The 24,533-nt window shown below is 38.1% G+C and overlaps 2 protein-coding genes across 11 annotated transcripts in view; one reads left to right on the top strand and one right to left on the bottom strand.

Annotated features, from left to right (window-relative positions):
* PPIG (peptidylprolyl isomerase G) overlaps window positions 1-3,668 on the bottom strand; it is a 42,094-nt gene extending 38,426 nt beyond the window's left edge. For 3 of the 10 annotated variants that reach the window (XM_055398280.2, XM_055398278.2, XM_055398276.2), the window contains exon 1: window positions 3,104-3,410. The gene's annotated coding sequence lies outside the window, so the exon portion shown is untranslated. Of the gene's footprint in view, window positions 1-2,786; window positions 2,867-3,103; window positions 3,411-3,514 lie in introns of those variants that run through there. The other 7 variants (XM_055398284.2, XM_055398277.2, XM_055398283.2 and 4 more) reach the window with 5 other exon arrangements.
* A 4,444-nt stretch (window positions 3,669-8,112) lies between these two features.
* FASTKD1 (FASTK mitochondrial RNA regulator 1) overlaps window positions 8,113-24,533 on the top strand; it is a 34,320-nt gene continuing 17,899 nt past the window's right edge. The window contains exons 1-7 of the mRNA XM_055397512.2: window positions 8,113-8,435; window positions 10,048-10,568; window positions 12,094-12,162; window positions 18,215-18,340; window positions 19,638-20,036; window positions 22,028-22,138; window positions 22,889-23,020. Coding sequence (XP_055253487.1) covers window positions 10,234-10,568; window positions 12,094-12,162; window positions 18,215-18,340; window positions 19,638-20,036; window positions 22,028-22,138; window positions 22,889-23,020 — 1,172 coding nt within the window. The 5' untranslated portion in view covers window positions 8,113-8,435; window positions 10,048-10,233. The remainder of the gene's footprint in view (window positions 8,436-10,047; window positions 10,569-12,093; window positions 12,163-18,214; window positions 18,341-19,637; window positions 20,037-22,027; window positions 22,139-22,888; window positions 23,021-24,533) is intronic.

Here is a 24,533-nt window from a genome sequence, read left to right as displayed (position 1 = left end):
CTGAGCAACTAACTCACTTCACTTTCAGGCACTTACTAAATTCCTAAATCCTTCAGAAAACTTAAAAGAGAAAAGCTGGAATGATGCCAAGTTTGAAGTTAAATAACTTACTGCACGTACAATCTGAGAGACATAAAAATCTAGTACAACTATGCCAGTGCCAAACTAAAAAGCATATACCAACCGGGAAATCTCTGCTAATATTCTTAATATTGTACCTGCAGTTATCTAAGCTCTTACTTATACCAATAAACTTACCCACTGCCTCAAGAGATAGAACCAAACCATCCTGGCAGTGTGTTATTTAATCCAGTAACTCCTAAATAAAAAATCACAGACTTTTGAAGTTTGAAGGGAACACGTAATCTGGTCCAATCTTCTAACTGTATAGACTTGGGAACAAGACTACAGAGTTGAAGTGACTGGCTCAAAGTCACAAGTGGGAAAAAAAAAGCAAGAGTTTTCTGGTTAAGATTATAGCTTTACTGTGGAAAGTAGCTTATAACCTGATTCATATTGATGTAAGGCAAAAACCATCACAATATTGTAATTATCCTCCAATTAAAATAAAGAAAGTAGTTTATTCATAAATATTCCAGATAACGGTTACATAATTTTACTTTTTATCAAGTGACCATGATGCAAAGATTTAATTATGAATAAACCTTCAGTTCAGTTCAGTTGCTCAGTCCTGTCCGACTCTCCGTGACCCCATGAATCACAGCAGGCCAGGCCTCCCTGTCCATCACCAACTCCCGGAGTTCATTCAAACTCATGTCCACAGAGTCGGTGATGCCATCCAGCCATCTCATTCTCGGTCGTCCCCTTCTCCTCCCGCCCCCAACCTTTCCTAGCATCAGAGTCTTTTCCAGTGAGTCAACTCGTCGCATGAGGTGGCCAAAGTATTGCAGTTTCAGCTTCAGCATCAGTCCCTTCAATGAACACCCAGGATCGATCTCCCCTAGAATGGACTGGTTGGATCTCCTTAAAAGTTTATGCACAATTAACAGTAGCTTATTAATATATACAGTCAGGCTTCATGCAATTTAAAAAGCAGGTTAAGGAATCATTCATGCTTTAAAAATAACCATTTCAATATAAAAAATTGATACCCATAAGTATGACATAATTAAATTCCAAGAACAAGCTGGTAATCATTTTAAGCCACTACTCAAACTAAAACAAAGTGTAAAACATTTCCTGTGTGGTACAAAGTCCCAGTTACAGTATATGGAGAATTTATAACACTGCCTGTAGTGTATTTCAAGATGCAAGATTTGCCTTACAGAAATAAAAATATACAGAGTTCTTATGGAGACCATATATTCATTAAACCAGGTCAAAACCACTGACATTTAAATGAAAACTAAAAACTGGCACTAATATTAAAGACAAAAAAGAAGAAAAAAAAAAAACTGTGTAGCAGAGAGATTTGCAATAAACTCTTCAAATAACTTGAATTAATTATCTATGGATTCCAACTACATATAACAAGACACCTTAGTACATGAGGATACACAGAATAAATAATACATTCTAATCCTGTTGAAACAGCCTATAAATAAAAAAGGGAAAACATCAACGTATACTTCTTAAAAGAGCAACACTTGAAGAACTGTAGATGGTGTCCTGACAACTAAAAGAACTAGTTCATCCTACTATGAAACTATTAACAATTTCCCGATGTATGGGAGAAAGGATGCTGCCTGACAGGAAATCTAATTTAAAATATGCAAAATATCAAAAGAATAAAGACTTTACCTAAAGAACACTGATACTGCAAGACCACAGTATCAAGCACCAAAAATGAAAGGCCTTTAATAAGTCACAATAAATGTAATGTATGCTTTTCACTCATAGGGGAACCACTGAGCTCTTACTTAAAGCTAATTTTACACAGAATTTTAACAAAGCTGAATATTTACTTTTTGAAGCCTACAGCTTGATAACAGACTGAAATTAGAATATAATTTTATAGATGAAAAAAAAACTGAGGTTCAAAAAGATGGCCGGATCAGAAAAGAACTCAAAATTTCTAACCTTGTAAGTTTGCTTACTTGTACACTCCTGACAACAGGGGAAGGCAATCCTGACAAAAGTTCGCAAAAGCAAAAAACTTTAAAAAGTAAACAAAATTTTTAAAAAGGCACAGAATCCTACTACAAGACAAGACGCCACTAGGATCTCAGGACACCAATACTCTTGAATCATAAAAAAAATGTTAAGGTAAAGAGAGCTCTGTTTAAAACACATGTAGGTAATTCCTTATAGAGAAGATCCCATCTTAAATGATTAAACTAAAAAAAAAAAAAGGAGGGGGGATAAAAAGAGTAAATATTCGCATATATAAAAAACATGAATTAGAGAAACAGCCATTCTAGATGTCGGTACCTTTTCTGCATTTTATACCGCGATTTCAAAACTGTTTACACACGCCCCCTCTCCATCATCTGCACAAACTGGCCATTCTTTGCCAAACGGTAATCCAGAGACTCACTTTTTCTATCTGGTTTTGGCTACTGAAAATTAACCGTACCCCCTAATTTTCACAACGTTTAATTGTTCCTTGGACGCATTTCTGACCACTACTGCGAACACTTGGTCCTGCATAAAGTACTACTGTGGGAAGAAATGAAAATCAATGCACAAAATGGTGCTTTTATAACATTTTCAAAATGACTAAGAGTTTCCCATTCCTGCGGACCTCGATTCAGCACCTTAAAAGACTACAGAGGAGCCAAATTCGCACACTTCCCCCGAAGCATTTGGAATTCCGAAGCCATCACCTTCCTCCAAGAGTAATTCCTCCTAAAAGGCCTGCGCTGCTCACAGTTCTTCGGTAACGTGGGAGAACTTGGAGTCAGTTCTGGGATAAGAAGGGAAAAGCCTGGATTGGAGGGAGTTTGGGGAGAACTAAGTGGCCTGTGCCACTACACTACGCAAGATAGTCGCCAAGAGAGGAAAAGGTCGGAGCAGGGGGAAAGCCTGTCTTCGTTTTAATCTTAACCCCTGAGATCCAGGCTCCTCGCCTGCCACTCTCCACCCCTAATCTGACAGGATGGCAGGTAACGCGTCCCGTTTCCCCATCTATCCTCCCACCTACCCCGCATTCGTGCTCGGTCTTACGGTTTTGAAGCATCCAAATCACCCCGGCTCCCTAGAGTTCAGGCCACCGTCGCTGCCGCCATATTACAGCTTGTGCGGCAAAATGCGTCAGGGAGGGAGGCGTGCGCCCGAGCAGGGAGGGCGGGGGCTGGCAGGGGGAGGGCCATTTTCCAGGTCCGGAAGGCACGGCTGGAAGCCCTCTCCAGCAGCACCTGCTGCAAAGCTAGCGCCACGACCCTCGGGGGCCCCTCTGGGATCGGGCAGCCCCGATATCTTCAGAGGAAGACGGTTAAGTCGGTCTGGGCCTATCGCGCCGGCTCCGCCCCTCTGCTAGGGCCCTTCCCGCTCTCGCACCCCGGCACTGCTGCAAGGGACGGCACCGAAACAACACAGGCCCTGCGCCACCTACTTGCACCAGTCCAGTCTCCTCTTCCCGGGGTCCGGTCCCGTAAAGCGCTTCAAATCTACCGCCGCCAGAAAAGGCGCTAAAGACCACTAACCGCCTCCCTCCCCCCAGAGCCCAGGCCTGGCGTGGAGGGGAAACGTCGCGCCGGAAATACGTCACTGCTCGGCGGCCCGGGTCTTCTGGTGATCCCTTGCTTGTGTTGCCTTAGCCTCCCTGGAGTTCCAGGATTTTGGAGCGAGTTAAATGCCTGGCCCATAGGTAGCTTAATGGTTTCTGTGTAAGTTGATTGACAGTGTTTGTAACCGTTAGAATGCCAAGTCATTCGTGAAATGAAGTGCTTCAGTTATAAACACTGAGCCTCTGCCCTGGTATTGGGAAGGAGACCCTACTTTCAAAGAGCTTCCCAGGTCAGCTTCTAGTTAATGCTGTGACACACGTTAAAAAAAAAAAAAAAAGAAATGAACAAAGTGCTATTTGAAGAAAGGAGGAAATTATAGAGGACATTGACGGCCTTTGTTTTCTTTTAAAAATATTCTCATAGCAACCCCATGATATGTTATTATCCTTGTTTCACAGATAAAGAAATTGAGGCTCAATAAAGATACATTGTTCCTAAATTCCAAAGTAAGGCTTTGACTCCAAATCCAGTGCTTTCTGGGGAGAACACTATTTAGGACATATGTTGCTATGTAATTGTTTCGAGAGGTTAAGAGTTCCTAGATTGTTGCTGCTGCTGCTGCTAAGTCACTTCAGTCGTGTCCGACTCTGTGTGACCCCATAGACTGCAGCCCACCAGGCTCCCCCGTCCCTGGGATTCTCCAGGCAAGAACACTGGAGTGGGTTGCCATTTCCTTCTCCAATGTGTGCAAGTAAAAAGAGAAAGTGAAGTCGCTCAGTCGTGTCCGACCCCTAGCGACCCCATGGACTGCAGCCTACCAGGCTCCTCCATCCATGGGATTTTCTAGATTGTTAGAAGTATAATAATCCCCCCTGATATTCAGGGGAGTTGAGGGCAGTCATTATGAAGATATGCCATGTGTTTTAAAGAAAACAGCTCCCTTGTGGTGGTTAGTGTTATGTGTCAACTTGGCTAGGATATGGTGCACAGTTATTTGGTCAAAGAATAGTCTAGATGTGGTTCCCACGGTATATTTTAGATGTGATAAACATTTACAATTCCAAGACTTAAAGCAGGGTCGGACTCATCCAATCAGCTTAAGGCCTTGAGAACAGAGGCTGAGATTTCCTAAGAAAGAACGCATTATGCCTCAAGATGGCATTATAGAAACTTTGCCTGGGTTTCCAACATGATGGCCTGCTGTGTTGATTTCAAACTCAAGACTGCAATATCAACTCTTGTGTGCACTTAGAGCCTGCTTACCCACCCTACAGATTTCAGACTTTCCAGCCCCCACAATTGTAAGCCAGTTCCTTACAATAAATCTGTTTTTCTGTAAAAACAAACAAAAGGAAACAGAGGACTTAGATTTTATTATTGTATGAAAATAAAGTTACAGTCATTTAAAATTTTCACTCCTTTATCTTTGGTAAATTAGTAATTATCAACAACACCTGAGCATGTGGTAGGTACACTTAAGGGTCTTCACCGGTTTTATTAGCTGTAAAACTGAGAGGACAATCCTGGCCACTTTAAGCCATTGCTTTCATTGCAGAAAAGTAGCGTCATACTCATCTTCAAACGATTTAGAGGTTATTGAGTTCACACTTTGCAGTGATGAGGACAATTCTTTAGTACCTTTAAAATTTTAATTTATAGTGAACACTATATTGAGATAGATTTTTTTAAGCATTGGTTTGATTTTTGTTAATTCAGATTCCAAGAATATACTTTTATTTAGCTGTGATATACAGATTCATTTCTTAGATTTCTACTTGTAGAGGTAATATGTAACATTGCTATGATATTGGTGTAGTTTCTCTCTTTCTCATCCATTCAGTTAGAGACAATCTTTGAGGATATAGTACAGATTATACCATAGTTAACATTTAGAGGTGTGCAAAGGTAGTATTACTAATTTGTTCCAGGATATACTTTTTTCTTAGAGAGATAGACTTTTATGTGAAGTGACTGAAGAATTATTTAATAGTAAAGTATTAATAATTACTTAGATATAGTATACATTATAAATGGTCACATTTTAGAGGATTCCTGAAAGAAGTCTTGAAGCAGTTTTACAAATGTCAGTTCAAAGACTGGTGGATGGTGGTGAACTATGACAAAGTTTTCACTATTCTTTTCCTAAGAAGAGTTGTTTTGGGGGGAAATTCCCTGGTGATCCAGTGGTTAGGACTCTAGCGCTGTCACTGCTGGGACCCTGGGTTCAATCCCTGGTCAGGGAACTAAAGTCCCATCAGCCACATCTTTTCTTAGACTGTAGTAGTTGCTTTCTTTATCCAGATGTCCTTACTTGAATGAAAAACTGGTGTGCTTTGCTGGGTCCCAAACATGTTGAAAGATAAATAGTCTTTGAAATCCAAAACTTTCGCAAATAAATTTGACATGATTTATTGTTCCAAGAAGGAAGCTCTTGCAAGTAAAAGGAAGTATTACCTCCAACAATATGGTGGCTTAAGGAACAAAGGACTTATTTCTCTCTTAAATAATAGGTCTGGTGAGTGGGCCAGATCAAAGGGCAACTCTCCTCCATATAGTCAGTCAGGACCTTACCTTCCTTATGTGTAATTCCAACATACTCCAGGGCCTTGACATTGCATGATTAGATTAGAGTGTATTGCCTTGAGTTTCAGCCATCAGGAAAACATTACAAAAACTAAGATCCTGGCATCCAGTTCCATCACTTCATGACAAATAGAGAAGTGGAAACAGTGACAGATTTTATTTTCTTGGGCTCCAAAATCACTGCAGATGAAAATCACTGCAGATGGTGACTGCAGCCACAAAATTAAAAGATGCTTGCTCCTTGGAAGAAAAGCTATGACAAACCTGCTTCTGCTGCTGCTAAGTCACTTCAGTCATGTCCGACTCTGTGTGACCCCACAGACGGAAGCCCACCAGGCTCCCCCATCCCTGGGATTCTCCAGGCAAGAACACTGGAGTGGGTTGCCATTTCCTTCTCCAATGCATGAAAGTGAAAAGTGAAAGTGAAGTTGCTCAGTCGTGCCTGACCCTTAGCGACCCTGCGGACTGCAGCCTACCAGGCTCCTCCATCCATGGGATTTTCTAGGCAAGAGTACTGGAGTGGCTTGCCATTGCCTTCTCCGATGACAAACCTAGACAGTGTATTAAAAAGCAGAGACATCACTTTGCCAACAAAGGTTCATATAATTAAAGCTATGTTTTTTCCAGTAGTCATGTATAGATGTGAGAGTTGGACCGTAAAGAAGACTGTCACTATCATTTAGGGCTATTGTTGCTGGGAGCTGGTCTGGCACTCATAGCTTAGCCTTGGTATTTCTAGCTGAACATAACAACTGCACAGAATACCAACATGAAACAAGGCCACTTTCTGACTGATGCATCAACACCAAAACAAGACCATACCATAATCATCCTTGAACTTAGACAAAAAACAGTATTGTCCAAACCACAAAAAATGACCAAACATCCACCTGTTGTGGCTGCTTCTTTACCAATCCCAGCTTTGACTTAGCTTCATTCTTTCTGCCTTCTAGATAAAATTTATTAAGATGCCCAGTAAATTCCTCATAGTAGACAATCTAGAACAAAATCCCTGTTAAGCTTCCTCAAGATAACACAAGGCCAAAAATTGATTGCGGTGATGTTCCACAACTCTGAATTACAAAAAGTCACTGAATTTTACACTGTGAATGGGTGAATGTATGGTGTGTAAATAATTTCTCAATAAAGCTGTTTAAAAAATTTGTGGTCTAGAACTGGTACCTGTCTGCCATGACACAGTGCAGAAATGGAGAGAAGTTTTGATGTTTTTATAGCCACTCCATAGCTATTCCATACATGTTGAATACAATAAATAAAAATCTGCACATGTCTTTTCCACATTTAAGTTTTCAGATTTCACTTTTCTAAATATTCATTTATATTGTATGTTATTAAAACATCAGTGTTTCATGGACTAGGAGAAAACCTCTTATAGTTGAGAAACAAGTACCCTAAAGGTTTCCCTGGTGGCTAAGCGGTAGAGTCCACCTGCCAATGCAGGACACGCGGGTTCCATCCCTCGGTCAGAAAAAGCTCCTGAGGAAGTGGCATCCCAGTCCAGTATTCCGACTGGGAAATCCATCCCATGAACATAGGAGCCTGGTGGACTATAGTCCATGCAGTCACAAAAGAGTACCACACGACTTGGAGACTAAACAACAAGGACCTGTAATTAGAATGGTTTAAGACGTGCTTGGAGAAGGAAATGGCAACCCACTCCAGTGTTCTTGCCTGGAGAATCCCAGGGCCGGGGGAGCCTGGTAGGCTTTGGTCTATGAGGTCACACAGAGTCGGACACGACTGAAGTGACTTAGCAGCAGCAGCAAGACGTGCTACCCAAGTCTCTCTCAATGAGGAACTACAATACCCAGAATTCCCCCAAACTGCGTATGCCAAGTCTAGTCCACGACCCTCGCCGCGAGGTCTCCTGGGGCATGTAGTGCTTGCCTTTGGCCATGCACGCTGGGCTCCCTCGGCCTTTTTTTCCGGGTTTTGGAAAGGACACGACCAGAAGAAAGGTCTGGGATAGAAGGTCGGCGTGAGTGACATAACTAAGCCTGTTGCGTCCCATACTAAGGCACCAGGAACAGCCGTGAGTTCTGAGCCCTCCTAACCAGCCTTTCCCGCGATCCTCCAGAAAAGTTCCCTGGCGTTGAGGAAAGAGTTTGCCCGCAAATCAGGATCGGGTGACGGCGATAGGTTTTCTTCTAGTACCCAGCACGTTTCGGTTCCGGGGTACAGAGTTCGGAGGCTTCCTTCCAGGTATTGTATTTCCCGGAGCGCGCAGGACTAGGGCAGGGCTGAGCTCTCTCCCAGCGGGACCGGGAGCCCACATTCGTTCAGCGCCACTGTGTGCCCAGCGCCGAGGATGCCTGCCGTTTTCAAAGGGAGCTGCTGCACTGTGTACCCTGCACTATACCTGTTCGCGGCGGGTACCTGTCGCTATAGTCCCGAGATCCCTCCTTTGGTAGAGTCAGTTTCCCAAGGTCGGTTAGCTGGGTCGGGTAGACTTGACACTGGTATTCTAAGCCGTGAGCTACTTCGTCTTTCAGCTGTAGACAGGTAGGAGATGCTTGAAGATACCTTTGCTTTGTGCGGGGATTTTTGTGTATGTGTGTGTCGCAAGCCAGGCTGGGTCAGGATTCAGTGCAGATTGCCTCATAGTAGCCAAGATTGTCTCATCGTTTATTCTTCCGTGCAGACAGCTTGGCATAGCCATAGAGACGATTCTGAGGCATACTTTTAATATTGGTTTGTTCGCGTAATGAGGCTGTTCAGGTTGAAAGAGTGAAAGAACTATGTGGTTGTCCCAGCTTCATTAGTACTAGAGTAGATTTTTAATCGTTATGAAAGTAGCTGTTATCTGTAAAATTCAAATGATAGCATCTCTCTGGCAAGTTGAGAGAATTTATTGAGATAATACTTTAAAAGTCCGTTTTAAACTGTTGTAGAAGTGTTAGATGATATGGTTTTCGTCCCAGCTTTTCTAACCATTGTTTCGCAACTAGAAATTTCGACATACTTTAAAAACAAATTATTCTTTTTCGTAATAATCTTTGGTTTTCATGTTGCTTCACCACACCCTGATACATTACTTGATTTCTTCATATTTCCCGATTGGGCTCTAATCATCTCGTTTATTGCTTAAAACCTACCTAAGGCCAATATATAGTGATTAAATTGTTTGGGTGCTTTTAGAGTACAAGGAGAAAGAAGCAAGAAATTATCTTGGAATTAAATATACCAGAGACTATCCTTCTGAAAAAAACATTTGAAAAAATTGTGGCTATGAATTAATGGCTACTCTTTGTAAAAACTGTAAAGGCAGTATATTTATTTATTGCAAAGAGTTTGGTTTGGGTCCCCCAACCCCCTCTGGTTTTATAGTCAAATTTGAAAACTGTATGTATCAGATTTAACCTTTATTTGTTTCTTTTTGGCTGTGTTGGGCCTTTCTTGCTGCGCTTGGGCTTTCTCTAGTTGCGGCAAGCAGGGGCTGCTCCTCGCAGTGGCTTCTCTCGTTGAGGACCACAGGCTCTAAGTTTTAGTAGCTGTGGTGCTAGGGTTTAGTTGCTCCGCAGCGTGTAGAATCTTCCCTGACCAGGGATCAAGCCCGTGTCCCCTGTATTGGCAGGCAAACTCTTAAGCACTGGACCACCAGGGAAGTCCAGACGTAACATTTTTTTAGATGAAATGCAGAAAGAAACCCCTTTTCCTGGACTTTTTGCTTTGGATCAAATCCTGCTCTCTGGTTCAGGCTAAGAACAAAGTCTATAGTTATTTCAGGAAAAAAGTTGTTCCTTTAATGAGAATTTGGGGATTAATTTGGTATTAATAACATAAGTATGACCATGTTAAACCAATTTCTTTACAGGAGCTGCATCTTGAAATGGGATTTGGAGTCATCATAATGGAAGCAAAATACATAAAGGAAAAACAGTTATTTTTATACCAGCATATTGCACCTGACTACTAGTTGCAAATGGTTTTCTTTACGTAAGAAAATTTGTGATGTAAATGAAAAGATAGTTTTTTTCCCCCTATATTCATTGTTTACAATATGCTTTGCCTAAGAGCTATTCGTCCATTCTCCTGGAGAGTGTTTCACTTTCGACCCTTTAGTTTTGAACCATTAATTAGTCAGATGAATAATTGTACAGATGAAGAACAAATATTCGGTCTTATTGAAAAAAACAAATCCCTACTTTCAGAAAAGCAAGTGGGATGTGCACTCAATATGCTTTGGCAGTTTCAAAAGCAGAAGACCAGCTCAGTAAAAAATGTGGACTGTATCAGAAATCATCCCCAGTTTCTTACTCTTTGTAATTTAGCTACAACTAAAATGGGATTCATGAGCGACAGCACCTTGGTGAATGTGTTATACATCATACAACAGTAAGTAATGTGCCTTTAGATTTTACAGAAATGATTATAGTTTATTTTTGTATTTTAACTTTATAAAAATCTCTTTGAAATGAAAAGCAATGTAGTTTTTTCCCTTAAAATAGTTTTCTTGATCATCTAATATTTTAAAGATACTTGGCGGATATTCTTTGATTACAGTAATCATTCCACTGTGTATATGTGTATCAAAACTGAATCCTGAAGGTGACTTTTTATATGCCCTCTATCCCAAGACTATGGCCAGAGGGATATTAAGGTCACCAAGAATAATTTGGAGGTTGCCAAAGACTTGTTTTGAAGTGTTTTCAAGTCTGACCGAGAACTCTGACATTTAGAAATGAATAAGATATGAATGTTTAAAATCATGTTTTCTTTTAAAAAAAAACAAAATATTATGCTGTACAACCTAAATATATACAATATTTGTTAATCATACATCAATAAAACTGGGAAAAATTAAAAAAAAAAGAAATTTTACATTATTTAGGAATTCAGCAGCTGTACAAAGGAAAAAAGAGCAAGAAAGTTAAAATTAATCTGTTTATTAGTCTCATGGGTGGAAATTATTGAAGTTGAATAGCTGTCTAAATAGCTATAGATGTCAGCACTGCACAGAGCAGAGATACAGTTGTTTTTATTAGGGATTGGTATATACAGAAAGGGGCTTAAGGCTTTTCTTACTTTGGGGGGTAGGGTTAGACTAAAAAGAGTGATATACCTTTTATATCAGTGATAATACTGTTTATAGTGATATACCTATAACCAAAATAGTTTTGTTTCTAAGATTTATCCTAAGAAAGTAATCTAAGATACATGTCAAGATTCCTATACATGGTTATTCATTCCAGCATTGTTTATAATATTGAAAAACTAAGATCCTAGTAAGTAGGTAAATGTTTAAATGATATTTTATCCACATAATTAATAGTATACAACCATTAAAAATTATGTTTTGAAGTATATGTAAAGATAATAGGCAAATGTCCGCAATATAGTGTTAACTTACTAAAAGAGGCAAGATGCAAACATGTGAAAGAAATACATGTATTTCATTAAGTGTGTAGAAAAAGAACTGAAAAGAAATGCTCCAAATTAATGATGGTGAGTTATTTATGAGTAGCAGAGTTATAAATTATTTTCATTACCCAATTGAAGTTTTTCTTAATTTTACAAACTTTCTCTTTCAAAAATATTTTTGTAATCAGAGCAAAGTAGTACATGTTAGATGTACTTTTAATATAAAATATATCATTGAACATTTTCATAGTTCAGTAGACGGCATTGGAATGTTACAGATGAAAGGATGAGAAGGGCATGGGATAAAGTATAGGTGTTTATTAGGTAGTACTGAGAAATCAGAATGCTGCAATGGGACCAGACCCGAAATAAGGGCTGACTGTGTAAGACTATAGTAACTTGAGTTTAACTTTTGCATTATAATTCTTACTGCATATGTGCTTTTAATAATTTTAAAATGTTTCTATGTGGAACATTATTTTCTGTTGATTCTATTGAGGTTTGGTGTTGAGGCCCATGACTCACTAGTTGAAGCACTCGTTACAGAAGCATGGAGAAGACTGGAAAGGCAAGTACTCTGGGTTCTTCAGCTAAGATCAGGGTTATTCTTTTAAGGATTAGCACAGTGAAATCTTGCAGGGGAAGAATAGGGAGCTGCTGCCTATCAAGCTTTATTGAAATGAATTTAGGAATTTCCCTGGTAGTCCCGTGGTTAAGACTGTGCTTCCACTGCAGGGAGCACGGATTTCATCTCTTTTGGGGGAACTAAGATCCTGCATGATGTGTTCAGTTCAGTTCAGTTCAGTTCAGTCACTCAGTCGTGTCCGACTCTCTGCGACCCCATGAATCACAGCACGCCAGGCTTCCCTGTCCATCACCAACTCCCGGAGTTCATTCAAACTCATGTCCACAGAGTTGGTGATGCCATCCAGCCATCTCATTCTCTGGAGTCCCCTTCTCCTCCCTCTCCCAACCTTTCCCAGCATCAGAGTCTCTTCCAGTGATGTGGCCAAAAAATGTTTAAAAAGAAACAAATGTATTTAAATTCAGTTTAGTTTTAGGGTTTTTTGATTGTGTTAAGATGTGTTTTTCTAGCACAGTGAAATCTTGTAGGAAAAGAATGGGGAATGTGTTTTTTTCCTTAAGAGAAAGAAAAGTATTTCAAATATTCCTTAAGGCTTCAGAATGTAGATGCTTTTAAACATATATAATTAATCAAAATATAATTAAGCTAAAGTCACTGCTATTCTTGGACTATGCTTTTTAAACTTTCTTTTCTGAAAGAGTTTTGCTTCAGAAGGAAAAAATTCTGAGTATAGGCTTTCAGTGAACTCCCTAGATATTCATAAAAAGAGAAAGAAGAACAAGTTTATGAGAAAGGAAAGATTCTGCTGTTTAGCAACATCTGTAGGTACTTGCCTATCACTTCATTTTTATGAAGATGCAATGAATAGAGCTCATAGCTGTCAGAATATTTCAGGTCCACTACTGTGGATAGTATCAATCCAGATATCTTTACTATTGTACACATAGCTATATCTTTAGCACACTTCCATAATCAATGATCATCTAAAACAGGGAACGGATAGAAAGGTGGCTGTCTGCTCGCCCGTTTGTGGAGAACCTGGTGGTAGAGCATTCATAGACAATTTATTTCTGGGTTGGGGTTTCCTACATAGCAGAGCAGCTCCCTGCTGCGAGTTTGCTCTCGACAAAGAGTTTGTAAAAAAATTAAAATAGAAAAAAAAAGAGAGAAAAAAATAAATTAAGAAATATCTAGAAAAATATGAAATTCATTCAGAGTATTATGAGTTCAGTTCAGTTCAGTCACTGAGTCACGTCCACCTCTTTGCGACCCCATGGACTGCAGCACGGCAGGCTTCCCTGTCCATCACCAACTCCCGAAGCTTGCTCAAACTCATGCCCATCAAGTCAGTGATGCCATCCACCCATCTCATCCTCTATTGTCCCCTTCTCCTCCCACCTTCAAACTTTCCCAGCATCAGGGTCTTTTCAAATGAGTCAGTTCTTCGCATCAGGTGGCCAGAGTACTGGAGTTTCAGCTTTTGCATCAGTCCTTCCAATGAATATTCAGGACTGACTTCTTTTAGGATTGACTGGTTGTATCTCCGTGCAGTCCAAGGGACTCTCAAGAGTCTTCTCCAACACCACAGTTCAAAAGCATCAATTCTTTGGTGGTCAGCTTTCTTTATAGTCCATCTCTCACATCCATACATGATTACTGCAAAAACCATAGCTTTGACTAGACAGATCTTAGTTGGCAAAGTATGTCTCTGCTTTTTAATTTCCCAGAAAATTTAGAAAATTTGGAGTACAGAGAAGCCTATTATATTCTCTACTATACTATTTATATTTCATAAGAATATATAAAATATAATAAAAGAATCCATGAAAAACTCTCCATTTATAAAACAGCTGAGTGCTCTTAGCTGTACCAGAGGGCATTTTGGTGATTTCTGAAAACTTAGAATTTTTAAACATAAGGGTTCTGGGTAACCATGGTCCATTATTAGTGGGATAAAACAAATATTAGTGAGCGAAAGGAAAATCAAGGTGGGAAAGAGGCAGGAGCTTTTGGAAACCACAGAAAGACACTCCCTCTAAACCAAATAGTAACCTAGGGCAAAGAGAAAGGATTGCCTAATAGTTAAAACAGTTAACTATTTGTAGATGAAAGGACCAGTAGTCCTCATTATTCCTTTTTAGCATATTGCTTTTTTAAAGCATAAACAATGATAAATTCTTACAATTGTAGTCCTACATGACTGCAGGGTGAGCTCTGTAGGCTTTTGTTGTGTGAGCTGAGTTAAATCAAACAAGGTACCCAAAGCAAAATGGCTGTCTGAGGAGGCCTTACAAATAGCTGTGAAAAGAAGAGAAGCAAAAAGCAAAGGAGAAAAGAAAACATATACCCATTTGAATGCAGAGTTCCAAAGAATAGCAAGGAGAGATAAGAAAGTCTTCCTCGGTGATCAGTGCAAAGAAATAGAATGGGAAAGACTAGAGATCTCTTCAAGAAAATTAGAGATACCACGGGAATATTTCATGCAAAGATGGGCACAATAAAAGATAGAAATGGAATGGAACTAACAGAAGCAGAAGATATTAAGAAGAGGTGGCAAGAATACACAGAAGAACTGTACAAAAAGATCTTCACGATCAAGATAATCATGATGGTATGATCACTCACCTAGAGCCAGACATCTTGGAATGTGAAGTCAAGTGGGCCTTAGGAAGCATCATTACAAACAAAGCTAGTGGAGGTGATGGAATTCCAGTTGAGCTATTTCAGATCCTAAAAGGTGATGCTGTGAAAGTGTTGCACTCAATATGCCAGCAAATTTGGAAAACTCATCAGTGGCCACAGGACTGGAAAAGGTCAGTTTTCATTCTAATCCCAAAGAAAGACAATGTCAAAGAATGCTCAAACTACGTCTCAATTGCCCTCATCTCACACGCTAGTAAGTTAATGCTCAAAATTCTCCAAGCCAGGCTTCAACAGTACGTGAACCGTGAGCTTTCAGATGTTCAAGCTGGATTTAGAAAAGGCAGAGGAACCAGAGATCAAAATGCCAACATCTGCTGGATCATCAGAAAAGCAAGAAAGTTCCAGAAAAACATCTGCTTTATTGATTATGCCAAAGCTTTTGACTGTGTTGATCACAACAAACTGGAAAATTCTGAAAGAGATGGGAATACCAGACCACCTGACATGCCTGTTGAGAAATCTGTATGCAGGTCAGAGAGCAACAGTTAGAACTGGACATGGAAAAACAGACTGGTTCCAAATCAGGAAAGGAGTACGTCAAGGCTGTATATTGTCACCCTGCTTGTTTAACTTATATGCAGAGTACATCATGAGGAATGCTGGGCTGGAAGAAGCACAAGCTGGAATCAAGATTGCTGGGAGAAATATCAATAACCTCAGATATGCAGATGACACCACCCTTATGGCAGAAAGTGAAGAAGAACTAAAGAGCCTCTTGATGAAAGTGAAAGAGGAGAGTGAAAAAGTTGGCTTAAAACTCAATATTCAGAAAACTAAGATTGTGGCATCTGGTCCCATCACTTCATGGCAAATAGATGAGGAAACAGTGAGACTTTATTTTCTTGGGCTCCAAAATCACTGCAGATGGTGACTGCAGCCATGAAATTAAAAGACGCCTGCTCCTTGGAAGAAAAGCTATGACCAACCTAGACAGCATATTAAAAAGTAGCGACATTACTTTGTCAACAAAGGTCCATCTAGTCAAGGCTATGGTTTTTTCCATTAGTCATGTATGGATGTGAGAGTTGGACTATAAAGAAAGCTGAGCACTGAAGAATTGATGCCTTTGATCTGTGGAGTTGGAGAAGAGTCTTGAGAGTCCCTTGGACTGCAAGGAGATCCAACCAGTCCATCCTAAAGGAGATCAGTCCAGAATATGCATTGAAAGGACTGATGCTGAAGCTGAAACTCCAATCCTTTGGCCACCTGATGCGAAGAACTGACTCAATTGAAAAGACCCTCATGCTGGGAAAGATTGAAGGTGGGAGGAGAAGGGGACGACAGAGGATGAGATGGCAGGATGGTATCACCAACTCAATGGACATGAATTTGAGTAAACTCCGGGAGTTGGTGCTGGACAGGGAGGCCTGCCATGCTGCATCCACGGGATCGCAAATAGTCGGACACGACTGAGCGACTGAACTGAACTGGACTGACCCAACAAATCTCTGGGCTTAGAAATTCCACATCCATTTACTGAATGGTGATTATAATTAATCTCATTATCTAAACCGATCTGTCTTTTCATCTCCAGGTTTGCGTTCTCTCTACCTGTAACTATCTTTTTGCTGAGGGTAAGCAGAACAATCTTTGTCCTTTGGTGAGGTAGAGAGATCAGTATAATGAACTCCTGTGTACCCATCATCCAGTGTCAGTAATTACCAACGTATAGCAGTCTTGTTTTGTCTGGGTCATCTCCAGTTCCCTCTCTACCCTTCAGTATAGTTAAAATTGTGGTATAATTTTACCAGTAAATACCTTAGTATGTATTTCTGAGAGACAAAAAGCACTATTTTAAAAGTATGTATAATCACCATGCTATTATTATACCTAAGAAAAATGATTAGTATTCTTTATTATCACCTATTAACTGTCTGAGTTCAAATTTCTTTGCCTACTCTATAAAGGTCTTTTTAAAGGCGGTTTGTTTAAATAACTATCCAAACATGGTATACACATTGCATTTAGTTGCCATGTCTCAAGTTTTTCTCTGCTTTTGTTTTTTCTGGTAAGTACTCATTAAAGAATATCGTAAAAATATACCAGTTTTTTTAGTTACATCAGTCATAAGTATACGTCTTGATAAATTTTCACAAACTGAAAATACTCATATACTTCTGTGTAATAGCACCAAGATCAAAACACAGAATATCACTCGTTTCCCCAAAGTTCCTGTCATGCTCTCTTCCAGTTGCTCCCCACTTCTCTGTTGCAAAAGTGACCACCGTCTTGACTTCTAACACCAGAAATTAGTTTTCTTTCTGTAAAAATGAAATCCTATTGGAAGAACTCTTATACCTAGTTTTTTCACTCAATGTATTTTAAAGATTCTTCTATGATATTGTACTATTCTTTTTAATTGCTATATGGAATTCTAGGAATATGTGCAGTTATTCATTGTACTCTTTATGGACATTGAGATTGTTGCTGTTTTCCATATTTTCTTTTTTTTTGCTGTTACATTTCGTGCTGCTGTGAAATTCCTTATGCTTGTCTATAAGTGAATTCAAAGTCTTTAAAAATCTATAACAGTTCTCCTTTCTGCTCTTTTTGTCTTGCCGTTTTTGTTGAGGAAATTGGGTCATTTGTCCTATAGAAAAAAATCAACTTTTTCAAGCTTGATTATAGTAGAGATTGTTTTATTTATTTTTTATATATTTTTGGTTTTACGTGTTAATATGGGCTTTCCTGGTGGCTCAGATGGTAAAGAATCTGCCTGCAATGTGAGAGACCTGGATTCTATCACTGGGTTGGGAAGATCCCCTGGAGAAGGGAACAGCTACCCACTCCAGTATTCTTTTTTTGTGTGTTTGCTAGACAATGTCTTTTATTTAAAGTTGTTTATTTCTTGTTTTTTGCAGAAAACTTTTAATGGGTGATTTTATTTATGATTTTATTTATTTTAATTGAAGGATAATTGCTTTACAGAATTTTGTTGTTTTCTGTATTCTTGCCTGGAGAATCCCCATGGACAGAGGAGCCTGGCAGGCTACAGTCCATGGGGTGGCAAAGAGTCAGACACGACTGAGAGACTTTCACTTTCACATACAACCTTGAGTTGAAATTGTTCTGTTGCCTGAAAAAATTAATAAGTGAAATGATTCAAATAACTTTGAGTGTTTTTTCCCCCCTTTTTAAAAATTTCAGAAGAACGTGGCTTTTTAACTCTTAGCTTGGGTTCCTTTTAAGAGTAGATAATCAACATTTTAGAAAATTCATTTTATGTTAATAATATATTAGTTTTTTAAATTTTTGCCTATTTTATAACTGTGTATTATGTTTTAAGTGAAAATAAATAGTAAGGATCCTCTTTGTATTTTTCCTTTAATAGATTTGATATTAGTGTGTTGTCAAAATTTTCCTCTTGCCTGGCAGATCAACATTTATATTATAGTCCATTAATGGGAAAAATAGCTGATATTGTAAATAGGAACTTGGAAAACATACAGGACTTAAGGTAAGTTTATTTAGGAGCTTTGTGTTGTGGTGGAAAGATTCTGGGCTTTGAGTGCACACACACTTAGACTTGCTAGTTCCTAACTATGTGACTTTATTCTCTTGCGAGTTCACTGTCCTCACCTACAAAACAGGAATAGTAAGTGGTATCTACTGTGCAATGTTGCTGTGGGAATTAGACATAAAATATGTAAACTATGACACAGCGTTGTTGAGCTCTGTGATTTTTCCTTACTTTCAAGCTAACATGTTTGCTTGCCATCCTCACGACCTCATTTAACCTTAAATTACCTCCCTAAAGGTCCTATCTCTAAATATAGTCACATTGCCAGTGGGGCTTTAATGTATAAATTTGTGGGGAGAGGGCATAGTTTGGTTTGTAGCCTACACTAGCGTTCATGGTAATATTAGTCGCATTGTACAGTACTGTACAACTGGGTTTTTAAAAAATAATTTGTTTTATTGGAAAGATTGAAGAAATTTTGAAACAGAAAACTTCAGATAGTTCCACTAATTGAGAAAGTGGAATGGTTGAGATAGTTTTAGATGAACATTTTCATGTCTTTTTTGTAGATGTTTTCTAATGATCATCCCCACATGTTTGTTACATCATACCTTTTACATTTTACATTCTTCATTCATTATTAGGTGTATTCTTGTATGTAGAGCTTTACAATTTTTGTATCATGTAAGAACTGTCTCCCTTTGAAAGGAGAGATCTCACCTTTGTAATTTTGGTGTCTTCCACAGTGCCAGAAGATTGATTTATGTTTCATAAAAGTGTTTATTGAGTGAAGAAATATTCATGTTCAATATTGTCCTACTGTTATATATTAATATCAATATAGCATGAAACATTAAAAATATGAAATCATTCATTAGTGAGAAATATTTTGCCAACATGTTTACTGGTATTATAAATACAGAGGAAGGAGTAATAAAGCAAAGTCTACTTCTGAAAATATAGAATGAAACCTTCCATGTTGCATTCAATTGGCTGTTGGCACAGAGTGATTTCTGAGTAAATTTCATTAAAATATTTCCCTTCAAGGTATTTATCTATAGAACAAGATATTATACACATTCAACAAAAATTATTATTCAATCCTGTTTTCGTCTATAGGCTTTTGATTACTAGGAGATCACAATTCAAGTTCCACTAGTATTTAAAAGAAAAATTTTGTTTTATAAAGCCTGTAGTATTTTTATCAATTCCTTTCTGTTTCTAAGCATTTAGTCTTAGAATTTTTCATTATTCTTAGATAATGTAAACCTTTTGCATCTTGTTCCTCTTTCAGGTCCTTGTCTGTTTTGATGGTCAGCATATCTTCTTTAATATCACAGCGTTTTCAAGAGAAATTAGTGAACAAAGCAGAATTACTTTTTGACACTATGGATTCTTCCCAGGTCAACACTGCAAGAAGAATAGTACAATTTCTTCGAAATACTAAATATAGTTATTATCCACTATTAGAAAGGTGTAATAAAGTATTTTTGAGCCATATGAACCATCTTGACTTGGACTCCATCAGTAAAATACTTAGTCTATACTACTCTCTACAGTTTCATAGTTTTGAATTTATTTTAATGACTAAGAAGAGGCTAACAGAAATGATTCCTCTGTTTGACCACCCTGCTAGCTGTGTAAAATTGTTTGTAGCGTTGGGACCCATGGCAGGACCTGAAGAAAAGAAACAGTAAGTTCAGCTAAAAGTGCTTTACTTTTCCTGTTGAGAATTTATGGAGTCTTCAGGCATAGATCTCCTTGCAGCTCTAGAAGTCAGAAAAGTCACTCCACTCAAAAGTAGAAGGGAGTTGAGTACTCTGCTCCTTGATCTTTCTCTGGTTATTCTGATTTATATCTCAAACTCAGTCTCCTAAGGTCTTTTGAATGGGGGCCAGTAATCCCCTGGGGGTCAACACAGGAGTGATGAAGGAGAACATCTTATCAGTGCTATTCTTCTCCATTCTTAGGCCACGTGACTGGCTTTGGTGGTTGTGGTGGCTTAGTTACTAAGTAGTGTCCAACTCTTTTGTGACCCCATGGTCTGTAGCACCCCAGGCTCCTCTGTCCATGGGATTTCCCCAGCAAGAATACTGGAGTGGGTTGCCATTTCTTTCTCCAGGGGATCTTCCTGACCCAGGGATCCAACCTGTGTCTCCTGCATTGACAGGTGGATTTTTTACCACTGAGCCACCAAGGAAGCCCCTGTAAAGATGAACAAATATTAAATTAATACATGATTACTAGGTATGAGTAAGGAGAAGGCAATGGCACCCCACTCCAGTACTCTTGCCTGGAAAATCCCATGGATGGAGGAGCCTTTGTAGGCTGTAGTCCATGGGGTCGCAAAGAGTCAGACATGACTGAGCAACTTCACTTTCACTTTTCACTTTTCCGCATTGGAGAAGGAAATGGCAACCCACTCCAGTGTTCTTGCCTGGAGAATCCCCGGGATGTGGGAGCCTGATGGGCTGCCGTCCATGGGGTTGCACAGAGTCAGACACGACTGAAGCGACTTAGCAGCAGCAGCAGCAGGTATGAGCACACAGATTAAGTGTGATTAGTAGATTCAGTTAAGCAGTTGTTCCAGGAATTACATATTGGGTATATGTAGCTGTCCTTGTTTCTGTTAGCAAAGACTTCATAGAGAGTTTTTGAGAGTCCTCTAAATTACATGAAGAAATTTAAGGGTACATTTTAAGGGACTGGATCAAGATGGAAATAAGATGATTATTAAAAAACTTTTATTGGAAGTTTTTTCTTGTCACCAAGTACTGTTAAAATCTCTTATGCCAGGGCAGTACAAATTTTTGAGTCTCTGTCTTCAGGGAATTTTTATTCCACTTGGAAGTATAGAAATATGTAATTGAAATATGTAAATACCATGACACGTCAATATAGTTTATGAGTACACTAAAAAATAGATATAGTAGTAATTGCTGTGGGCAGACAGAAAAGTGAGAGGAAAATGTGTATTAAAATGGTTGGGGAAAAGCTATGGGAAGAAGCGGGGTTTGAAATACTTGATAAGGTTAGTGAAAAGGATGGTGTGGAACTATTCAGGATGAATAGAGAATTAGTTTGCCATGCTTTCTTCAGATTTCATATTTTGGACTTGCCTTCTAAATTATTCTAAAAGACACTTATATAGTTATCACTGTACTACTTTGGATGATTTCAAAATGGAACATCTTTGTAAATTTTCAGTTTATAGTGTTATAATAAGTACTTAGTGTTAAGGTTTCTGTTAATATGTAGGTATGTTGACTTCCTGGTCAGATCTTACTAAGTTTTAAAAAATTGGGGCAATATTGAAATATCAATTGTTTGCTCCATAGCTCTCTCCTACTGAATAATTTCATTGAATTATTGTATTTTATAGCCAATGAAACCATATCTTATTTGAAAATCATTAATTAAAAACATTTTATTTATATTTTTTAAGAGACAGTTTAAGATTATACTGAGGCCTTAGTTACTTTGAAGAAAATACATTTTTCTTTATTTAATAATATTTTGTGTTATCCCCAATTAGGTGGGGAGAAAATTGGAATTATATATTTAATCTATTTTTAAAATTTAGTTTTTGTTTTTATTATTTCTATTTATTGCCTAAGAACTGTTATTTATAAAAATTTAATAAACTAGTCATTAATTTTCTAACATATTTTTCTTTGCTTCTAGACTTAAATCAACTATATTATTGATGTCAGAGGATCTGACTGGCCAGCAGGCCCTGGCAGTGATGGGAGCAATGGAAGAGATGGAAAGCAGAAATTCACGTCTGATTAAAAAGTATACTTTCATGAAATTTTTGGTGTTAAGTTTAGTTGACATTCATAAGTTGCTTTTTTTTTTTTTTTTTGAGAAAAAAGTTTTTTTCTCTCCTATAATCTTGGTTTTGAAGAAATAAGGAATTAACATTTAAGTCATTGTTTATTTTCTAAATAATTTTTCAAAACAGGTTTTTAATTATTTACAACATCTTTCATTTCATTTGCTGCTATTCTTATTCTTAGGCAGAGGATTATAATTTAGGAAAGTGTAGAGCATAAAGCACAAGTGACTTTTTAAAAGGACAGTTTCTGCAGAACAGTTAGCATCTATCTACATGAACTTGAATTGTTTTATACTATGGTTGTTACCTTGAAATCACACTGCAACATTTTGGCTTTTTAAACTTGAGATTTAAGAAGAAACAAAAATATGTGGTTCAGATTGTGTATATTTATTATTTCATTGTGTATTATATATTTCTTTAAAAAATATTCCTTCTGCCCTAGTTCCTCCAATTTATTGACTGTTTGCATTTTTCATTGCTTTTAAGCGTCTCCATTAGAGAAGCATCCTGTATTTAAGGAAGAAAAATCATTTTACATTTCTGTCGTCATCTTGAGACAGTTCTTCAAGAACAGAAAACCTTGGGTCATTCATTGCTATTTCTCTAGCACAGAGCATGTCTGGCGTGAAACAGCTCCTCAGTAAAAGTTTAATAATAGTACGTGAGTGAAATGGTTATAATACATGTTTTATCATTCTTTTTAGGATTACTTCAATTCTGCATAAACATTTGGATAACTATAAACCAGTAGAGTTGTTGAGAATAACTCAAGCGTTGATTTTTCTACATTTTCAAAGTAAAGAGCTTTTTGTGAAACTCAGAGAATTACTGCTTAGGTAAGATTAAATTAGATGTGTTTAAGTCTTTCATTGTATAATCTAGCCTGTTTTGTTTAGTTATGTATAAGTTTAGTTTAGTTATGTAAAAGTTGGAACTTTCGAAGACAGAAATGGGTAGATTATTATTAAAATTGTTAAGACACTTATCTTGCTGCCGTGCCCATTCTGCCAGTGCTTGTGCTTGATATATTTTCAAATGGAAGTGAGGTCAGTGGAGTGATGAGAGCTCTAGGGCATGAACACATAAACCAAGCCATTCTCCTTTCCTGCAGGAATGGAATAACCATCCATGAAAAGATTAGAGCTGCTGAAGAAGGCAAAACTCCATTTAGGAGTACTCAGATTTGTAGGCCTTTAGTCTGCTTACTTGACTGTTTTAAGGAATAATTAAAATTTAATTATTTATTTTAAATTTTGCTTATTTATTTTTGGCTGTGTTGGGTCTTCATTGCTGCCTGGGCTTTTCTCTAATTGAAGCGAGTGGGGGCTCCTGTCCAGTTGTGGTGTGCGGGCTTCTCATTGCTATGGCTTCTCTTGTTGCTGAGCACAGGTTCTAGACTTGCAGACTTCAGTAGCAGTGGCATGTGGTCTCAGGAGCTGCGGCTCTTGGGCTCTAGAGCACGGGTTCAATAGTTGTGGCGCATGGGCTTAAGTTGCTTGGCAGCATGTGGGATCTTCCTGGATCAGGGATCTAACCTGTGTCTCCTGCATTGGCAGGTGGATTCTTTATCACTGAGCCACCTGGGAAGTCCAAGGCATATTAAAATTTTAAAACTAAAATATGTGGTGGCAATGTTATTAAAGTATTTTCGTATGATTTTCCCTTTTATAATTAAAATTTTTTTGCATTTCTATGAATATAGTATTGGTATTTCAACTAAGAATTTATTCAGTTTTCCATTGATTTTTATATTACTTTAAAATGGAGTGTTCCATTAAAAATTTTGACTTTAAAGATCAAAATAATGACTTGAATGAAATTAAAACCAGATTAATCTTTTCCCCCTCTGTTTTTCCCATACTAGTTTGATTTCTTACTGTGATTTTTGAAAGACCAGGAATGTGACTTTATGCTGTAATCAAGATTGACATATAATTGAAAATGTTTTTACTATAATAAAATGATATGTTGTTATGGTTAAGGATTTGAACTGAGGAATAAGAGGTAGCACCTTATCAGGTGAGAATTTAGCATATTAGATATGTTACAAGAAAGTTCACTGTTTTCTTAAATAACTTTCTTATCAAGGGGATTAAATACAGGATTGTTTCTTCACTCCATATTTATTAATAACATCCACTTTCATTTAGCCTCTGAATTAAGAATTTAATGTAATTATGTTCTAAATTAGATATCATAAACTGGCCCAGAGACATGATTTATTTAGTCAGTACAGTGTTTCTTAAAATAGTAAATTACACAATACTGTTGGCCTACAGGTATGCTAACAGAAAAATAAGACAGGAGTGGGAGCATCACAGGAGATTTCACTTTACCAGTAATGATTTG

The sequence above is a fragment of the Moschus berezovskii genome, chromosome 2 (assembly GCF_049115385.1).
Source record: "Moschus berezovskii isolate FMDL1 chromosome 2, NW_MosBer_1.0, whole genome shotgun sequence".
Taxonomy (NCBI): domain Eukaryota; kingdom Metazoa; phylum Chordata; class Mammalia; order Artiodactyla; family Moschidae; genus Moschus; species Moschus berezovskii.
Note: the sequence above shows the minus strand (reverse complement) of the source record. Positions and strands in the feature narration are given on the sequence as shown.